This window comes from Leuciscus leuciscus (assembly GCF_965113295.1).
Source record: "Leuciscus leuciscus genome assembly, chromosome: 2".
Lineage (NCBI taxonomy): Eukaryota > Metazoa > Chordata > Actinopteri > Cypriniformes > Leuciscidae > Leuciscus > Leuciscus leuciscus.
Genome location: NC_138726.1, coordinates 53,358,268 through 53,378,271, shown reverse-complemented (window position 1 = coordinate 53,378,271; position 20,004 = coordinate 53,358,268). Strand labels below are relative to the sequence as shown.

At 41.4% G+C, this 20,004-nt stretch overlaps 1 protein-coding gene and 1 long non-coding RNA gene across 3 annotated transcripts in view; one reads left to right on the top strand and one right to left on the bottom strand.

Moving 5' to 3' along the window:
* Positions 1 to 20,004, top strand: part of LOC309482674 — a 460,652-nt gene that overhangs the window by 27,834 nt on the left and 412,814 nt on the right. The gene's annotated exons all lie outside the window — the stretch shown is intronic.
* Positions 8,957 to 19,415, bottom strand: LOC309482623 (uncharacterized protein). 2 transcript variants are annotated; one of them, XM_082148087.1, is made up of 14 exons: positions 17,542 to 19,410; positions 17,265 to 17,338; positions 17,070 to 17,135; positions 13,880 to 14,032; positions 13,624 to 13,759; positions 13,184 to 13,545; positions 13,019 to 13,090; positions 12,804 to 12,930; positions 12,437 to 12,516; positions 12,266 to 12,344; positions 11,639 to 12,176; positions 11,374 to 11,544; positions 11,005 to 11,169; positions 8,957 to 10,780 (listed from the first exon to the last, which is right to left on the bottom strand). In XM_082148087.1, the coding sequence occupies exons 6-10, from the start codon at positions 13,247 to 13,249 to the stop codon at positions 12,312 to 12,314; spliced, it is 378 nt and encodes a 125-aa protein (XP_082004213.1). In that variant the 5' UTR covers positions 13,250 to 13,545; positions 13,624 to 13,759; positions 13,880 to 14,032; positions 17,070 to 17,135; positions 17,265 to 17,338; positions 17,542 to 19,410; the 3' UTR covers positions 8,957 to 10,780; positions 11,005 to 11,169; positions 11,374 to 11,544; positions 11,639 to 12,176; positions 12,266 to 12,311. The 2 variants fall into 2 exon arrangements, with proteins under 2 accessions (XP_082004213.1, XP_082004212.1); XM_082148086.1 differs by lacking the exons at positions 8,957 to 10,780; positions 11,005 to 11,169; positions 11,374 to 11,544; positions 11,639 to 12,176; positions 12,266 to 12,344 and having other exon boundaries at positions 12,361 to 12,516; positions 17,542 to 19,415.

Genomic DNA, 20,004 nt, shown 5'->3' with positions numbered 1-20,004 from the left:
GTTGTTGTTTTAGATGAAGTGATAAGTTTATTTAACTCTTTTTGTTCTATAGTTGTAAAGCACTGTAATTGTTCTTTCGGGGTGATAATTGAAGCTGAATTGTAAGGCGCGATTGAAGATTGAACGTTTATAATTGTGGTTCTGATGCTTTCTATTTTCTCAGTGAAGAAGTTCATGAAATCATTACTACTGAACTGTAACGGGATATTTTGTTCGGGTGACGTCTGTTTATTTGTTAGTCTAGCCACGGTGTTAAATAGAAACCTTGGATTGTTTTGGTTGTTTTCTATTAGTTTGCGGAGGTGCTCAGCCCTGGCAGCTTTTAGGGCCTTTTTATAACGTGACATACTGTCTTTCCACGCGATTCTAAAGACCTCTAAATTAGTTTGTTTCCATTTACGCTCTAAAATACGGGTTTCTCTCTTTAAAACATGCGTAGTATTGTTATACCATGGTGCTTTATTTTTCTCTCTGACCTTTTTTAATTTAAAAAAATGGCGGATGGCACTAATGGCGGATGGTGGATTATGATTGGTCAAATCGCCTGTCAATCAAACTCCCTGCGAAGGGTCAATTGTTATTTGAAAAGGTTCATTTTAACTGACGGAACCAGATTGGCCGACCCATTCACACTCACTCAATGGATGGACGATCTGACAGTATTATCTTCGGTTGAGTGGAGTCTAAGTCTAGTCACAATCAATCACAACACTGTATACAATCACAGATGATTCACAAATAATCACAATAGTTTAGAAAACACTATACGATTAAAATTTTTAATTGGAAGCTGCACTCCGTCGATTCTGGCACCCAACAACACAAGATGACATTTTAAGCTTCTTATGTAGCCGAATCTGTGCTGGTTTGTATTGGCTGCCTCCAGTTTTCCCTTTGTTTTGCCTCCAGCTAACGCCGTGACGTAATTGTGACTTTGGCGCAAAAAGGGTGTATAGACGGTACGACTGTAAACTCTGGATCTTGTTAAATCATCGGTCATGTCGTTTTTAGAGTATAGATTGAGGGTTTAGAATAGATTGTGATGATGAACCATGTGTAGTGAAGTGACGTCTCACCGTGGTTGAGAATGATGTTGCCTTCAGTGGCACCTCTACAGGGAACATGTAGAACTCATACTTACCTGGCAGGGGAGACACCATGATCATGAAGGTGGTTCACCCAGGGCGAGGCTCAGCCATTGCACTCCGGTTGTGCTGACCCCTGCGAATTCCCCAAATGTGGGAATCTCGACTGCATAATTTCTGGTAGTGGGGGACTGCGTTCGCGCTCTCCCCTGATTTACTGGTACAATAATAGAATTGAAATAGACTTAGATAAGTTGTTACTTCATTTATTTGAAGGCTGAGATACTCTAAAAATTCATCTTTCTTTTTAAATCTGTAATTAGTACAGTAGTATCTCTGATACTGATGTGATGGCACATTGGATTATTCAGTTAAAGTTCCACAATTGTCGATAATTTTATTGAAACTCATCTTTGATCATCAAAATGACATTTCAATGTTTTTTCCTTGGAAAAAAAAGTTGTTCATGCCTTAAAATAGCTTGAATGTAACTCTACACCCTTGCCTCAATTAGTATACGCAGTCTATAAATGTATGCAAATTAGCCCCGCCTCCACTCACTCACACCAGCTCAGAGATCCACTCGTTGACGGAAGTTGAACTGATTGCTTACAAGGTAGTTTGTGACGTCAGAAACACTAGCGATTTCAAACCGCATTTTTTAGACTATCTTTGGCTTTAAGGAGAAAATACCATGGTGTTGACTGATGAATTTGTACATGGTTTGTCTTAACTCACATTAAAAACACCACATAGAAATATAAACAACATTAAAAGCTTGATTTTTCACCACACTCATGTGTCGTGGTGCTCACTTGAACAGCATCGGCCAATAATGAGCCGGCATTCTGACGTAGAACCTGGAAGCGTTGCACTGTTTACTACATGATCAGCTTAGGAGAATGACATGGAAGAGAAGAGATGGTTAAATAAAGTCATTGTTTTTGTTTGTTTTTTTGCGCACAAAAAGTATTCTTGTCACTTCATAAAATTTAGGTTGAACCACTGTCAAGTCAAGTCACCCATATAGCTTTTTACAATACAGATCGTTTTAAATCAGCTTTACAGAGATAACAGGAAGATAATGCAACAAAGTTTGTTTCTAGAATAGCGTCACAGTCCAGCTTAAGTAAGTTCAGTGATGGATCAGTTTTGTTGTAAAAAAGTTATTAATTTAGTTCATTTATATAAACAGCTGCTTTGGAGAAAACTGTTCATCTGGTTGAAGATTGAAGTCATCACGTGGATATGGAGATGAGATAGAAGATGGAATAGATAGAAAACTTTGTTGTCATTGCATTTAAAATACAACGAATTGCGAATGCCCTTCCAACTACCATACCATACACACTAACATAAATACATACACACAACAGATAGATAGAATTGCACTGATACTCTACTCTATATTGCTCAAGTACATATAATGACAGATGAGCAAATAATTAAAACTATGGAATATGGGGTGCAGAGATAGTATGTGTGTTGATTTAAAGGTCCCATGACATGAAATTTCCACTTTCTGAGGTTTTTTAACATTAATATGAGTTCCCCTAGCCTGTATATGGTCCCCAAGTTTCTAAAAATTGTAATCGGTGTAAATCGAGCTTTTGCTATTTTTCTCTGCCTTTGAGAAAATGGAAGCTCAACCGGGCTGATCTTGAATCTCCTCCTTATGACTTCATAAGGAGAAATGTTACCTCCCCTTTCTCTGCTTTGTCCGCCCAGAGAATATTTCTCGCCCATGAGAAAATGAGCTAGGAAGTAGAACGCGCGCGCGTGCGATTTTAGTTTGTCCACGAGAAATATCATGGCTTTTGAGCGAGCAAAGCATAATAATTGCTCAATAATTGGATGTACAAATGAACATGGAATGGTCAATACAGAGCTGGGCTTGACGTCGGACAAGTAAGTCAACAAATTATATATAAGTGTGTTGCTTTACTGTTTATGGTTACCTAGCTTCTTACACGTAGAATGTGGCTGTCACATTAGCTTTGCAGCTATGTAGTTACTTGCGCTAATGTAAAGGTAGACAGCATCAAGTTACACATACTGTAACGCGAGTGTTGTACATTTCTTTGTTATTTGGATAACCGTTTTCCTGTTGATTATATGGCGTGCGCGATATCCGCATTTCAAGATCGCAGAGCTTGATGTAATTGTAATAAGATAAATTACAGACGTTACAGATCTCTAATGAAAAGGCAACAGTAGGTTCGCGTTAGCTACATGATGATAACTGTAAACCATCCGAATAAAGTACCGTATCCAGACATAATATTTTAAACTAACCATTCGGAAACGTCCTGCTGGAGCCGCTGAGTTGCAACTTCTTCATCCGTTGCTTCTCCATCTGGATCAGATTCTGGGTCAAACTGAAATGCTTGAACGACCGCGTGTCTTCGTGCCATTGCAATATATCCAACATAAACAAACATGCATGGTACCGTTGCGCAAGATGGTCAAGGCCACACCCACCCTCCACCTTGCGCCGCCTTTCTCCTCCTCATTAGTATTTAAAGCTACAGACACCGAAACGGCCCGTCTGAAGGAAGCTCATTCTGGGACTGGCTTGTAGTGGCTATAATTCTGTACCGAGGCTGAATTTTTGGAAAGAGATTTCAGATACAGTACTAAGGACCACTAAGGACTATATTAAAGCCTACAAAATGTAGAATGTCATGGGACCTTTAAGAGTGTGTACAGCCTTAGGATAGAACTGTTCATGTATCTTGAAGTCCATTCTTTTATTGACCTGTAGCGTATTCCAGAGGGCAATAGGTCAAACAAAAGGTGGCCGGGGTGGGAACAGTCTATGGCAATCTGTTTTGCTCTTGAAAGGTAGCGGGTGTTCGAAATGTCCTGGAGTGAGGGAAGCAGGGATGTAGTGGAGGCTAAACGCACGTAAACGCCGTTTACGCACCTCCCAAAATTTGGAAATAGCGTTTGCCCACCTCCAAAGTGCGTTTATCCACCTCTACATTGCGTTTATCCACCTCTACATTGCGTTTATCCACCTCTAAATTTCACGTTATTTGAACGGACTTTGCTTTTCCAGTGCGTGATCGCCGATCGGTACATGATTCGAGCATTTGGGCCGTTAACTACAGAGCAGAACGCGCAGCGCGCAAACAAGGAGCAGAGAGCGCTGCGCGCCGACACACACACACACACACACACACACACACGGAACAGAGAACGGCGCACACACGCTCGTGAAGTTACTAAACAGAATGCGCGAGAATGAAACTTGATCGCAGCCGCTGAGCCGCAACAGGAAATCATTAAAAAAATGCAACAAAAAAAAGTGATTTTTTAAAAATTCATCACAGGCAGTTGGTTTAATGTAGGGAGCATGTCAAAACCCAACTGTGTAAGAGATTCAGAGGGAATCAAGCCTGCACCAGGTTAAAGACTTCTCCCTCTACAGGGAAACACTGATCCACATTTTTCTGATAGACCAAACAACAAATCAATTAATCGAGGAAATATTCAACAGATTAATCAACTATGAAAATAATCCCAAATCCCTAATCATTATGCACAAGTGCATTGCATTGGAAGCCCTGGATATAAGCCTCCCTCTCGATCTCTCTTAAATATTTTTGTTCTCTCTGTTTTGTCATTTAGTAAGCTTTATAGATTTCAACCATATTATTCCTTTTTGAGTCTCTTTAACAAGAACTTAGATTAATGTATGAATTGAATAGTGATTGTGTGACCTATGATGAGGGAACAACCAGTGATACCCTTGGTAGTACCATCAAATGATAGCCTATAGCGATGTCATCAGGATACACATACACCGGTAGGCAGTGGCCCACCTTACCGGGTGATCAAGTTGTGGTCCACCAGAATTTATAGTTTACCCACCTCTTTTTTTACCACTACACCACTGGAGGGAAGTGTGCAGCCAGTGATTTTCTGTGCTGTCAACAACCCCCTGTAGTGCTTTTTTGTCAGCTGCCGAGCAGCCAGCGTACCACACTGTAATACAGTATGTTAGGGTGCTCTCTATTGCTGAACGGTAGAAAGTCACCAGCAGTTTCTTACATAGAATGTTCTTTAGGACACGCAGAAAGTGCAAACGCTGCTGAGCCTTTTTGACAGTAGCTGTGGTATTGGCTGACCAGGAGAGGTTGTCAGATATGCGTGTTCCCAGGAATTTAAACCTGTGAACTCTTTCAACACAATCTCCATTTATGTAGATGGGAAAGGGGGTCAGCTCTGCACTTCCTTAAATCTAGATTGAGTTCCTTTGTTGTTGTTTTTTGTATTCAGTACCAGATTGTTTGTAGAGCACCATGTTGTCCGTCGTTGCACCTTGTCTCGATAGGTAGACTCATTGCCTCCTGAAATTAGTCCTCCTATTGTGGTGTCGTCCGCAAATTTGATTATAGAATTGGAGACATCCACTGGAATGCAGTTGTACGTGTACAATGAGTACAGTAGTGGGCTCAGCACGCAGCCTTTGTGGGGAGCCAGTGCTTAGTGTGAGAGTGGAGGAGAGGTTGGAGCCGAGCTTGACGGATTGTGGACGATTTGTGAGAAAGTCCATATTCCAGGTACAGATGTTAATGGAACAGCCCAGGTGAAGTAGCTTCCTGATCAGTATGTCTGGTAATATGGTGTTAAAAGCAGAGCTGTAATCAATGAAGAGCATGCGAACATAAGTCCCTCTATGTTCCTGATGATCCAGTGCTTTATGAAGAGCTATGGTAGTTGCATCCTCCGTGGACCTGTTTGACCTGTATGCAAATTGATAAGGGTCGAAGGGAGGAGGGAGGCTAGTTTTAATATGCCTCAGTACCAGTCTCTTAAAGCACTTCATAACAATTGGAGTGAGAGCTACGGGTCTGTTGTCACTCAGACTGTCTACACCAGGCCTTCTGGGACTGGGATGATAGTGGCTGATTTAAGGCATGATGGAACAAAGGCCTGTGCCAGAGACAGATTGAAGATATTGGTGAAGACAGGAGCGAGTTGATACGCACAAGCCTTGAGCACCTTGCCAGGTACTCTGTCCAGGCCAGTGGCCTTCCTTGGGTTCACAGTTTTGAACATCTGTCTCACTTCATGTACCTGTACAGTAAGTGCCTGGGTGCCTGTATCAGGTGGAGATGAATGTGAGAGTGAATTTTTTATTTCGAACCGAGGAAAGAAACCGTTAAGCTCCTCTGCTAACGAAGCGTCGTTTTTAGAGTTTGAATTGCTGCTGGCCTTGTAGTTTGTAATTTGTACATCTTGCCACACCCGCCTTGTGTTATCTGTAAAGTGTTGTTATCTGAGAAGTGATCTTTCTTTTGTAGGCCTTTTTGGCATCTTTAATGCCACTTTTTAGGTCAGCTTTAGGAATGGCCGTGCTATAACAAGGCCCTGTCTCCTGACTTGATGGTAGTATCCCGTGCTTTGAGGAGGGTGTGGGCTTCTTTCGTCATCCATGGTTTCTGATTTGGATAAACTCGAATCCGTTTGTCACTGTGACTGTCAATACAACTTGTAATATAAAACAGAGCAGTTTGCGTATACTCCTCTAATTCCTGATGTTCACATAACTCCCATTTGGTCTGAGCAAAGCAATCTTGTAGCTGGAAAAGAGCTCCCTCAGGCCTGGTTAGAGAATAGATTGAGGATTTAGAATAGATTGTGATGACGAACCATGTGTAGTGAAGTGACGCCTCACCGTGGTTGAGAATGATGTTGCCTTCAGTGGCGCCCCTACAGGGAACGTGTACAACTCATACTTACCTGGCAGGGGAGACACCATGATCATGAAGGTGGTTCACCCAGGGTGAGGCTCAGCCATTGCACTCCGGTTGTGCTGACCCCTGCGAATTCCCCAAATGTGGGAATCTCGACTGCATAATTTCTGGTAGTGGGGGACTGCGTTCGCGCTCTCCCCTGATTTTACTGGTACAATAATAGAATTGAAATGTGCTCAGTATTTAAGTAGTCATTTATAAGGCTGTGATGCTCTCAAAATTCATATTTCTTTTAAAATAATTAATTGTTACAGTAGTATTTCTGGTATGGATGTGATGACACAGTGGATTATTCAGTTAAAGTCCCCCTGTAGTCAATAATTTTATCCCCAAAACTCCTTTGATCATCAAAATGACATTTTTAAAGTTTTCTCCTGGAAAAAAAATTCTTCATGTCTTAAAATAGCTTGAATGTACTCTAGTCTACACAGTTGCCTCATTTAGTATATGCGGTTCTATGAATATGCAAATTAGCTCCGCCTCCACTCACTCACCCCAACTCAGAGATCCACTCGTTGACGATCACACGTTGACCTGATTGGTTTCAAGGTAGTTTGTGACCCTTTAAGCCTTGTCTGAGTAATGTTAACAATTACATTCTATACAAAAACTATAAAAAAATTATATATTAAAAGCTTACCATCATCAGATTTGGTGTTTCAAAGAGTGCAGTTGCTACTGGTGACCATTTGTGGGTATCGCTTCTCGGCCTTTTGGCTAAGATCAAGTGTAGTATCTGTTCTTATCAGTTTAATATCTGATACGTGCCCTACCCGGGCACCATATATTAAATTGATTTTTGGATCAGGGAGATGGAATAGGGGCTTGCTCCGTCCACTCCACGCATCGACCCGGTATTGCAGTACCTCCGGGAACGGTGCACCCCCCTAAAGTGGTTAATGAGAGAAATTAGTGTAGTCGTGTGTGATAGTAGAGGTTAATAGAAGTAGTATATGTTGTTGTGTAGATGTTTTAAAATTGTTGTGAGTGATCATAGTATTTAGTAAATATTAAACAAGCGTTCCATTCAAAGCGTAATCATCATTCTACCTTTACTAGTATATATAGTATGTGTCGTGTAGTGATGCAGCCGACTGTCTTCTTTTTTCAAGTGAAACTGTAAAAAAAATTACAGTAAGTAAATTATTCCGTGAGTAACTTTTGTGTGCAAAAGCAGTGGTTCACCATTTGATAAGTCCCATTTGCCCCTGCTGGTAGATGTTGTAACTGCACCATTTCACATGCAAAACGTGTGTCTCTTTGCCTGATTGGTGGAGTCGAGTCAAATCTTCTCTATGATTGGTTTAGAATAGATCGTGATGATGAACCATGTGTAGTGAAGTGATGCCTCACCATGGTTGAGAATGATGTTGCCTTCAGTAACTCGTCAAAAGGGAACGTGTACAACTCATACTTACCTGGCAGGGGAGACACCATGATCATGAAGGTGGTTCACCCAGGGCGAGGCTCAGCCATTGCACTTCGGTTGTGCTGACCCCTGCGAATTCCCCAAATGTGGGAATCTCGACTGCATAATTTCTGGTAGTGGGGGACTGCGTTCGCGCTCTCCCCTGATATACTGGTACAATAATAGAGATGTATTATGAATAGAGAAAGTGAGTGTATCTTTCATCTATTGGATCAGTGTAATGTTCTCAACACGCTTGTATTGTAGTGTTTTTTGTCATTTAATCATATGTTTAAATTGTATTTATAAACAATTTATGAAATGTCAGACACTAAATTAAATAAGTTTAGGCTAAAGAAGCATCTCCTGTCTATAAACAAAAAAATTTAGGCAAGTCTTATTTAATGCATGCTTTCATATGCCATTCTGTCCCTGTACTGTTTTGTTTTCCAAGTATGGCTTGCAATAAAGTAACTGGGTTTATTCAAACATGTGAGAAAACTTAGCATTTTTCCCCTAGAAGCCATTTATTCATTATGGCACTTGAGTATTTCTATAAGGGGCCCTATGACTAGTGGGAGACTGATTTTGACTTGGTATATGTCCTTACCTGCAATTATTCTGGCACTTTTGTCCCCTATTTCTGGTAAATGTACACCCTCATTGTTGCATTCAATTATAGACACTCCACAACTCGCTGTAGCACTGACCACTTTATTTAAAATATAAAGTGCATGAAAAGGAAGTGCAACAAGTGCAAAACACAGAACCAAAGTGTAGAGAACAAAACATGTCAAATAACACAACAATTGTAGAACACGACAATGGAGGGGGAATAGCTAAATATATACAACATGTAGTGGTAATGATAATAAAAAATAACTGAGATTTATATCAAGATACCCATTTTGACCTTACAGAAAACAAAAAGGAGGGTTAGGGGCCAAAGGCATCAGTGCATAGATGTGCTTAGATGTGTGCTTTTTTTCAGCACAGAAGGCTCTGTCTCCAAAGGTTCAGAATCTGGTGCAGGAGATGGCATGCTGATCCATGTCAGAGGACCGGAGGGGCCGTGATTGACTAAGTGCGGAGGGATTTGTAGGTGAGGATGAGGAGGATTGGTGACCCGTGTACAGCTCAACCCGTCGACAAGTGCCTTAGTGGATAGGCCTTGATCGGTGACATTTTAGGCCAACAAGGCCTCCTGTCTTCTGATGAACTCAGCAACACTTTTGGTGTTCATTTTTAGTTTGGGAATCCCGAGCTTGCTGAGTTCAGGGTCATCAACAGTCACCCTTTGCTGGTACAGCCTGGTGACCTCCTGCTTTTGCGGCGACCCACGAGTCTTCGCTCCATAGTTGGAGTGAAGCCACAGCTGTTTAATGAGGCAGTACATCAGGTGGTTCTTCCTTGAGTTAATCAGGTGAGCAGCTGAGTACCTTTTGCTGAACTTCAGCTTTTGCACTATGGAAGACTCCATTTGTGCGACTGAAGAGCGCATTGCCCCAGCGTACCGAGTAGAGACTGTCAAATTGCTGGATGTTACGGTCGTTGGTGTTACATAAGCTTTCCCTCCTCCAACACAATTTCAACAAGAATGTTACTCAGCTCTTCAACGTGTTGGTACCTAGAGGGAGGTGATTTGGGCCACACACATCCTCCACACAGGGATCTAGCTCTGCAGCCACAACCTGGTCACTGAGGCACAGATTTAATTTGTACAACGTCAAACGGTCTCTCTCACTGTCAAGAGGTGTAGCCCACATAGTCCTCCTCCGGGGATTCGTCTGGCTGGTTGGCAGAAGCTTCATCATCCTCCTCATCCTCATCCACACACAGCGTCTCTCTGGTGTGAGCGTAATGGTCAGGAGCACTGAAAGAGTCTGATGACTGGGCAAACAGATAATCAAGTCCAATACACTCATCACCAAGGGGGAACAGGCGGCCTGTAATAAACAAAATTCCTTGTATGTGTAAACACTACTTTGCAATAAAGTTACTTCTGACTGACTTCTGAATTAACCTCCTCCACACTCACAAAAAGCTCCTGGCACCTCTGGTTGAGCCGATGGACAAGAGGTGACACGTAGACCTGGTGCTGCCTCCCCTTTTGGCCTTTAACCGCTGCTGATCCCAGCCAGCGATATACCTGGAAGGGGACAGTGGCACAATGGGTGTGGCACAATTGGATGGTGATCTGTTCTGACGGTGGCATCAAATCGGTGTATCCAATGAAAAATGTCCAGCCGTATCAGCATGCCAGCTTCTGGCCAGTTGCTGAAGAGCTGCTCCAATGACGAGACCCCATGGACACGACAGCAGCCACGGTCCACGTACATGAGTTCGGGAGGCGCCTCTCCTGCTCTCGTGTACCTGTCCATGAGTCCTTCAGCCATTGGCCACAGCTTCTCCAGTGACTCCTCACACGTCAAGACAGACATGAGGTTCTGCCCCTGTTCATTGGCCACGTTGGTGCATCATTCTGCAGTGCCTTTCCCATCCCCAGACAGTTTCTTGCAGATCTGATAACAGATTAACATTGACAAACATTTAGATATTTTTTGGTACACTGTTGACCTTTGTGTTTTAGTGAGGTGTTGTTGTTGTTGTTATTATTATTATTATTATTATTGTCATTATTATTATCATCATCATTAATGCTGAAGCTTGGTTATAATGGCAAAAATGCTAATGTTGAATAAAGCATACATACAAACATATTTGCCTTCATAAGCCTCAAATTTACCTTTTTGGTGGAGTCATACTTTAGTACTTTTCCAAACGTGGACATTATTTGAGTGCTGTAGTCCTCTGTTTTCCGCCTCAGCAATGAGGAAGGCCTTCCGCAGCAGTTTGGGTGATGGCAGCTCTGCCCTTGGTGGAGGTAACTGGAAGGAGATGCTCAAATTCCCTGAAGGCAGAGAAAATATACACTGATACAGACCTCATTAGTGATGGAAAAACTCAATTTCAGAATTGGCAGTAGCATTAGAGCTTATGTACTCTATTATAATGAAGGCTTTCTGTTGTTTTTGTCTGCACTCTGCACTGTTTCACTGTCTCAGTATTTTAGTCTTTGCCTCAACACTGAATGAAAAAAAATAATCTGACTTACTTGTGATCTTTCCAGGTTCATTGTACTGGCTGAGGAGGGGTGGTGTAGAGGTCTTTACTCTGCAGGTACTCATCACAGTGGCTCTCCAGCACCTGTCTCCACACCTTGGACATGGTGTTGCCCTAGGTGCGGTCCCTCATCAGGCGGATCACCTGCTTGTCCACACCATGCCTGAAATTAGAGCACAATCATTTAATGCCCGTGAATCTTCATATATTGCAATGATTTAGAATTCAAATAGCTGTGAAATGATGCAGACACTCACCGTAATGTTAGCACAGCAGGGAATATAGCCTTGGGAGCGGGGCTGAGTTGATCCATGATGCCTGCCTCCCATGACAGGAAACGGCCAATGGCATGCTCCTCCGACTCCATGCGTTGCAGGACAGCACCTCCGTAAGCATGGAGTGCCAGCCAGACATGCCGCAGATCTGTCTGACCATGTGGGAGTACCCACAACGGTACAGAAAAGCGCTCTTATTGCCACTTGCTGGGCACTCAGGCCTGGGACAGCGAAGACTGTACCGCCACACCCCAACTGGTCTCCAAAAAAAAACCATTGCTGTGAAAAAAGGAGTCTGCCGAGGGGACTCTGTTCCACCACTCTAAGAATTCCGGGGGATAAAACCACATCCGGTCATCCTAGAGAACTTTCCTCCACTTCATACGGCCGTGTTTGTCCTGGTACGATGTTGCCCTATGGAACAGTCCCCTGACATCATCCTCCTTCAGCCACTTTAAATCTGCTTGTGGCAGCCCATGTGCAGCAGACTCCCACATTTTGTGCCAGCCCTCAATTATACCTGGTAGTGTAACAAAGACAAAACCATATCTATCAACCACTCTGTACTCAGAACTGAACAGTGTTCTTGCATTAAGTTATATGCATTACCCCAGGTAGCGCGCCTGACATGGCTGAAGTGTTACATCTGCAACGGTCACATCAGATGTCCAGGAGCCGATGCAGGAGCCTAAAAAGTGTAAGTGTATTAGTGATGATGTATTAGTGTAAACTTTTATGGTTATGGTCAGGTGTGCTCAGGTGTATAAATTGTGACCTTACAGCTGCTGGTGCGATGGTGCGTAGCTTCTGAGTGCCTGGCTGGCCCTCTTCTAGTCCTCTTTGTTTACCCCCTGCATCCCCTGTGAAATGAGAACACTTACAGTGCTAAGCGTAAGTGAATACACCAATGCTAAAGTTGACTAAAAAGAGAAATAAAAAATCATCTTTTGGAAATTGATCTTAATGCCTTAATTAAAAAAAATGAGGAAAAATCCAACCTTTAAGGACACCAATTTTCTTTGTGAATAAATAATGTACCATAAATAAATAAATGTTCTTCCTTAAACCAGCAAGAGGAGGAGGAAGAGTGGTGCTCGCTTATTCGATACAGATACTGCATTAATACAGGGTTTGTGTTGTGATATACCTAGTCTTTCAAAGGTAGCAAGTGCTTCAACCAGCAGAGCATCACCCATCCAAGAGTCATCCCCTTTGGACCCTGATGAGCTGGAGGTGGCAGTTGCTGCAGGAGGGACCACATCCTGTCGAAGTGTCTGTAAAATACAGGTGAGTTTCAGCTTTGTGCAATGCCTAATACAAACTTCAGTGCCAGTGGTTGTTACTGAAGTCATCTTAACCTACCTTTCTCACAGGAAAGCGCTGCTTACTGGAGGTGGCAGTCGCTGCAGGACGGGCTGTGTCCTGTTGAGGTTTCTGTGAAATACAGGGGAGTTTCAGCTTTGAAGTTTGTATTAACAGCATGTGTCGTAACAATCAAGGCTGTCACCGGAAGTCACCTTAACCTACCTCTCTATCAAGAATGTATTGTCTGAAGCGCTTCAGGGTCTTGGTGGTGATGTCGTCCTCCTTCATGACAAGCCACTGTCTAATAGAGCAGTAAGCCTCCTAAGCCATCTTTCGCTCGTGGTCACTCCCAGCTTGAGGGTCAGCTTGAAGGCGCTTGTGCAGACTGTACCACTGCCACATCTCTTGATACGTGAAAGACCTGAAGCGGCCTTTTCCGTAAATGGCCGTCTACATGCATCTCAAGATGGCAGGAGACCAGAGGGAACAGCTGCACATATTTTAGGAGGTAATCCTTTACCCACTCGTCATTGATGGCTCTCCTCTCTGGTTGGCGGCTCTCTTTGACGTGGCGATCAAGGACACTAAAATATGACAAAGCATAATTAACTTATGAAAAACATACTAAAAATGTTTGATTCAGTTTAGTGCAACATGCTTACTGTTTAATGTATCCAACATCATTTTCCACCAGCCATTTGAAACTTTTGCCATTGTACTTCCCAAACGTGATGATCAGTTGACCCAGACACTGCACCTCCGTTGGAGTTGACGTGATCAACCGGCATCCCTTTTTAGCTGAAGACAGAAATTGTTAGGCCTTTGATAACACGCAAGCACAGACACTCTAGTGCACAACAGTAGGTTATCATGACTGCGGTGGAAAAAACATCTATGACCCTAATGCCTAGGTATTACCTATGTTATAAGCTGCCTTCTCGTCCCTCAGCTCGCTGTCGTCTGTGGTTTGGGACGGTTTAAATGCCTTGGCCTCCTTTGTTGCCTATCCTGTGGCACACTTGTGTCCAGAATACACAATGTGGGCAACAATGGATCCATGTTAAAGGGCACCTATTAAGCAAAATTCACTTTTACATGGTTTGAACATAAATGTGTGTTGGCAGTGTGTGTACACAACCACCCTATAATGATAAAAATCCACCCAGTGCCATTTTTTAAAATCCCCATAAATCATAAGCACTGTCTCAGAACAAGCCATTCTCAGATTCGGGGCAATGTGACGTCACTTTGCACAGGCCCCTCCCACGACTGTTGATTGACACTGCAGTTTGAGCATAGACCCGCCCTGAGTGAGCCGGACACAGTCCGCCATTGTTTCGGCGCTGGAGCAGCTGTAGACAAGAATGCCTCCTAAGCGATTGAGGTGTTTTGTTGTTGGATGTAAGAATGAGCATAGCAGTCTTCATTTACTCTTATGGATCAGTACCAACTGTTCGTGATCAAGCTTACAGTCTGCGGAGCGACAGGCCTAACGTTACTGATCACGGCAGAAATGAAAGTGAACGCGCATTTTATGACAGCTCAGAGTCGTTTTACAGATATAAAGTTAACCAGTTTGTTAAGCACCCACTGAAAAGGTGTGTATATATTTGTTTACTGTTAGTTGTAACGAGTGTTTTGTGTACTTCACTGTGTATGTTCCATGATAATGAAAGGGAGAGACAGTTTATGGAAAAGACTTTAATGCGCACTTCATATACTGTGTTTATTCAGCTCTTACTGTGATTTTCTGGAGTAAAACTAACGCTTCATCTTTTGTGTGATGTACAATAAACTTCATTGAACTCACTATAGTTTTGGCCATCATTCGGACGGGGTCTGCTACAGCAGGCTTGTATTAATAGTGGATAAAAGCAGATAACAAATAAGTTACAACCGTAACTAAACTGAACTATACCTGTTCTATCTCCATGCAGCATATATTCTCTGGCTCTGTAGGCATTATTGTCGGACTCCGGGTCGAAATGAACACCGCTACTGAGAGTTTCTGTTTTGATATTATCAGATGAGATTGTCCTGGCTCTTAGCGCGAGTTCGTGAGGCTCCGCCCTTTGGGCCGGCAGCAGCAGCACATTTGCATTTAAAGGGATACACACTAAAACTGCGCATTTTTCTGAACCGCAAACAATGACAATTTAAACATGCTGTAAAAAATTATCTGTTGGGTATTTTGAGTTAAAACTTCACATACACACTCTCGGGACATCAAGAGACATTTTACATCTTGTGAAAAGGGGCACAATAGGTGCCCTTTAAACACTCCTGTAGGAAGCAGTCTGTTATAATCATCGTAATGATAAAAAAAATATTCTTACCATGACAAATACAGGAGGTCATGATGAGGTTAGGAGTTATACAGTGGGGGAATTTGAACATGTCCACAAACAAAGGCTTATCTGCTAAGTATTAACACTTGTGTGTCCTTATTTTTGTGTGTATTTTTATTGGAATTTTACTATTTCACCCCATTTCCTTTAATAAATTGATTTTGCACTAAGTTACAAAATTGAATTAAAAAAAAAAGTGTGTGTGTGCCTGTAATATTTGAGTGAGAAAAACTACTGCAAATCACAAATCCAGCCACTGTGTGACCAGTGGAGGTTTGTTGGCATCTAATGGGGAAAATTCGGTACTGCGCCCAAACAAAATATTACTTAAAGGGTTACTTCACCGTTTTTTCATATTAAACTATGTTATTCCCTTAACTAAGACGAGTTGATACATACCTCTCTCGTCTCAGTGCGTGCACTAAATCGCTGTCTTGCGGCGAAGTCGAAGTGCTTCCAAGCACTTGCTATGGTATTCCGCCATACAATATAGTTATCCATTTTACACGCTTAGAAAAGCGCAACGTTTTGTTTTGTGTCACCGTCCTAGGTCGAGTTACACTAAGCGAGTAACTGTATTTAAATAGGGAAAACGTGGAGATGTTTGGTAGCTTCTCTGCTTGGCCCATATTGAATGAACTGGACTAAGCTAAGTGCTAACAAAGTTTCGCCGCAAGACAGCGATTTAGTGCACGCACTGAGACGAGAGAGGTATGTATCAACTCGTTTTAGTTAAGGGAATAACATAGTTTAATATGAAAAAACGGTGAAGTATCCCTTTAAAGCCCGGTTTTTGAGATATATAGTATGAAATATAAATATTATATAAAATATGGCTTTAATTTTCTAGCAGCTTCAGAGTTCAACATGTTTCATAAAATATATATTTTATATAAAAAAGTTCATAAATCATTTTCATAAACTTAAACCTCTAACTTTTTTTGTTTCACTTTTTTTCTTTTTTCTTTTTTTTCAACAATAATCTTCCACGGGTCTTTAAAATGAGACCAAACTTAAGTCTGTGCTTCAAACTTTGATGACAGTTTTTTGACACAGACATTTTTGTCCTCTATGGACCTCAGAGTAACTTTTTTTAATTGACGCACAAGGGTTAAATACATTTCAGTTAAAGGACAAGTTCGGTATTTTACACTTAAAGCCCTGTTTTCAGATCGTTTCTGATGAAATAGAACGGTTAAGATTGAAATTTGGACACATGCTGCTGGCCCGAGAATTTTCGGTTTCTGTGGTAGCACCCCCCCACCTCCAGAATGGTTGCATAGGTGCACTGGAACAATCCTTCCTAAAACGCATTAAACTTTCGTTTACAAAGACGTGAAACTCACCGAGTGGTCAGGGGTGTTCACTGATATGCTCACACAAAAATCACTGCAAAAGATGCTTTCCAACAGGTGTTTTACCATTCGTTGTAAAACTGTGGACCTATTTTTCCAAACGCCTCACACCCGTACATTCTTCCGTTGAGAGCTTGAATAATAGACACTCCAGCTCACAAACAACCCCATTTCCGTTTCCGGCGGCGGAGTAATACCGTACCTCACAGCACATCCAATACAAGTCAACCGAAAATTCTCGGGCCAGCAGCATGTGTCCAAATTTCAATCTTAACCGTTCTATTTCATCAGATACGATCTGAAAACAGGGCTTTAAGTGTAAAATACCGAACTTGTCCTTTAATGTGTTCAATACTTTTTTTATTATATTTAAGAACCACTGAGTACTTAGATTTAAACAGTTACCTCAGGGTCTGTGGTGTCTGCTGCTGATGTGGCCGTGCCCAAACGTGTCCTCTCAACATCAGGAGCCTTAAAAATGATAAGTGTATTAGCAAAAAATACCTAAGCATATTTTTGTGTGGGCTCTCCATTTATTCTGCCCCACCAGGAACCAGGGGGATGTAACAGGTTATTATAATGTATAAACTATGGACTTACAGCTGATGGTGGAATGAGTCTGTGTGAGGCTTCTGTGGAGGATCTGGATGGGCCTCTCTCTCTTTACCCTGCATCTAAATGAGGACAAACACAGGTAACGTTAAGCAAAAGTCAATGTCAAAGCAGCAGACAACACTTTCATCGTGAAGTGAGCTTCAGCCATCGTCAGTACAGGGTCTTTATATTGGCTAATTTGATATAGTTTATGCATTTAATACAATGTTCATGCTATGATAACATTAATAATTCTAGACATTACTAAGCTGATATAAGTTACCTTGTCTTTCGAGAGCTTCCAACCGCCATCACTTCTGAACCCTGATGAGTTGGCAGTGCTGCAGTGGAGGTTAGATTTATTTATTGTAGAGTTAACGAAAGTTATCTTGAGCATGTCATAACAAATGCCAGTAGACCGGGAAGATTTTAAAACGAGCGGTTCATTCATAAGTTCTTAAGATGCTGTGGAAATACAAACCTGAAGAAAACACAACACTACTACAAGCGCCGCGCTGAAAAGGGGCGGGCAGTTTGTAACCTCTGTTCTGTGATTGGTAGATCTACGGTCGACTTATGCGATGTTATTGGTAGTCTACGGTGACCGTAGACTCCCAGCCAATCAGAAAGCCCACTTCACAAAATTAGCGAGTGCAGCGTCTCCGGTCTATGATTGGCGGTCTACGGTTGAAAACTACGTTATTATTGGCAGTCTACGGACAGCGACCGTAGACTCTCGGCCAATAAGAAGGCCCAATTGTCTACGGTGACTGTAGACATTGCACGACCGTAGAACAATTTAATTGATTATGGAGTTAAAATGTAATTCGTTGGAACACTGCGTTGCTCTCAAAACGCACTTTTAACTAGTATTGCTTTAATCATATGTTTAAAATAAAACAAAACTTATTAAATGTCTGACACCGAATTTAATATTAAGCTTAAGCATAAAAAGCAGCTCATGTCTATAAACAAAACTAGGTCAGTTTTTTTTTTTTTTTACTAATCGAGCGACTCCAATCACTTTATTTTAGAAAGTGAAATAGAATCAGGAAAACTGTATCCTAAATGTTTAATAAATTAATTGATATCAAGTCTGATCACGTTATTCTCTGCTACTTGCCCTACACGGACACCAAATATTATTTCATATTAATACATAATATATGCATTAGGCTACTACCATATTACCATAAATACATTCTACTGAAATAAACCTAAAAAAGCATGAATTGTGCACTCTTTCTTTATTCTTGATATATTTAAAGTAGTAAACTATTTACAATAGGCCTACATGGTATATTTAAGTTGTTTAAAAACAAAAACAACGTAAGCTCTAGTTTGTATAGCAACCGTGTACAGAAAACACATATAATTAGAATTATTTTTTGTTAGTAAATTTATAATTTACTCTGGTTGTTTACCGGATGAAGTAAAGGAGTTATGTTCTTGTTTTTTGTAAGCACTATTCAATTATTCTCGCATGTTTTTATATTTGGTTTTCTTTGTATTTTCAGTGACTTGTAAATGCTTTGTTTTGTAGTTTAAGTGAAAATGTGGGCTATAAACAACGTGCTTTCAGCAGAAATAAATGTAATGGTTCAACAGGTTGAGTTTGTGGTGTTAAGCTGCAAAGACAGTAATGTCTTATGAATGAAATCTGTTTTCTTCGCATTAACAAACTGCTGTAAATATGCCTGGTTATATGCTGAAAAAACGGTTGCTGCATAATTGTTACATTTTGCACTGTCATTTACAGTATATCACGAACAGAATATATTTCAACCACCTCTGTTCTAACATCCCGGAAGTGATGTAGGCGATGTCGTATTGTTGCGTGGTTTACGTCACGGTTTCGTTTTAACAATAAAAACGACTAAAAACTACTATCGTTCACATATTGTACCAAAAAAGATGTAATGTCTAACGTTTTCTTTCAGTTTGGGTTTCCAAACTGATTATTGTGGTCGTAAAATTACGGTTTTGAACATCTGTGATTCCATTGGCTGATCGAAGCTTCCGTTGCATCATGGGAAAGGGTTCGCTACGAAATAAAACTATACTATTTTGTTTAAAGCTTGATTTGCGGCGAAACTTTGTAAGATCATGAGACAAGATTCTGCGTTTTGTTTGTATTAAATCATATGAGAAGTGAATTGTAGTGATGTGATGCCTCACCGTGGTTGAGAATGATGTTGCCTTCACTAACTCCTCAAGAGGGAACGTGTACAACTCATACTTACCTGGCAGGGGAGACACCATGATCATGAAGGTGGTTCACCCAGGGCGAGGCTCAGCCATTGCACTCCGGTTGTGCTGACCCCTGCGAATTCCCCAAATGTGGGAATCTCGACTGCATAATTTCTGGTAGTGGGGGACTGCGTTCGCGCTCTCCCCTGATATTTTGGTTGAAAGTAAGAATTAATTTGTAGAATGAAATGGACTATTGAGTTTGATTTAAATTCAGCATCGCATGGGCAGTGTGTTCTTCAAAGCGTTGTTAATGTTAACCAGCTGAACACACCTAGCGCTTGAGAGCGTTTTGGCAACGCAGTATTTTTTTCAGTTGTGACGCTTTGCTTGTTATGATAACGTTACAGAATATCCGCGAAAGTGTTACTAGTATCTAATTCCACACATATTTTGTTTCTGTGTTGATTCTATATTAAAATGTCGATACAATGTCATGTATTTTCTCTTGCTTTTGTTTTTAAATTATTTTGTTCCTTTATTATGCTTGTTATCA

Excerpts from the sequence above, each read along its gene's own strand:
- LOC309482623 (XM_082148086.1), bottom strand. The coding sequence starts at position 13,249 with ATGAAGGAGGACGACATCACCACCAAGACCCTGAAGCGCTTCAGACAA. Across the intron at positions 13,091-13,183 it reads AATACATTCTTGATAGAGAG|AAACCTCAACAGGACACAGC; the intron begins GTAGGTTAAGGT and ends TGTATTTCACAG. Across the intron at positions 12,931-13,018 it reads AGCGCTTTCCTGTGAGAAAG|ACACTTCGACAGGATGTGGT; the intron begins GTAGGTTAAGAT and ends TGTATTTTACAG.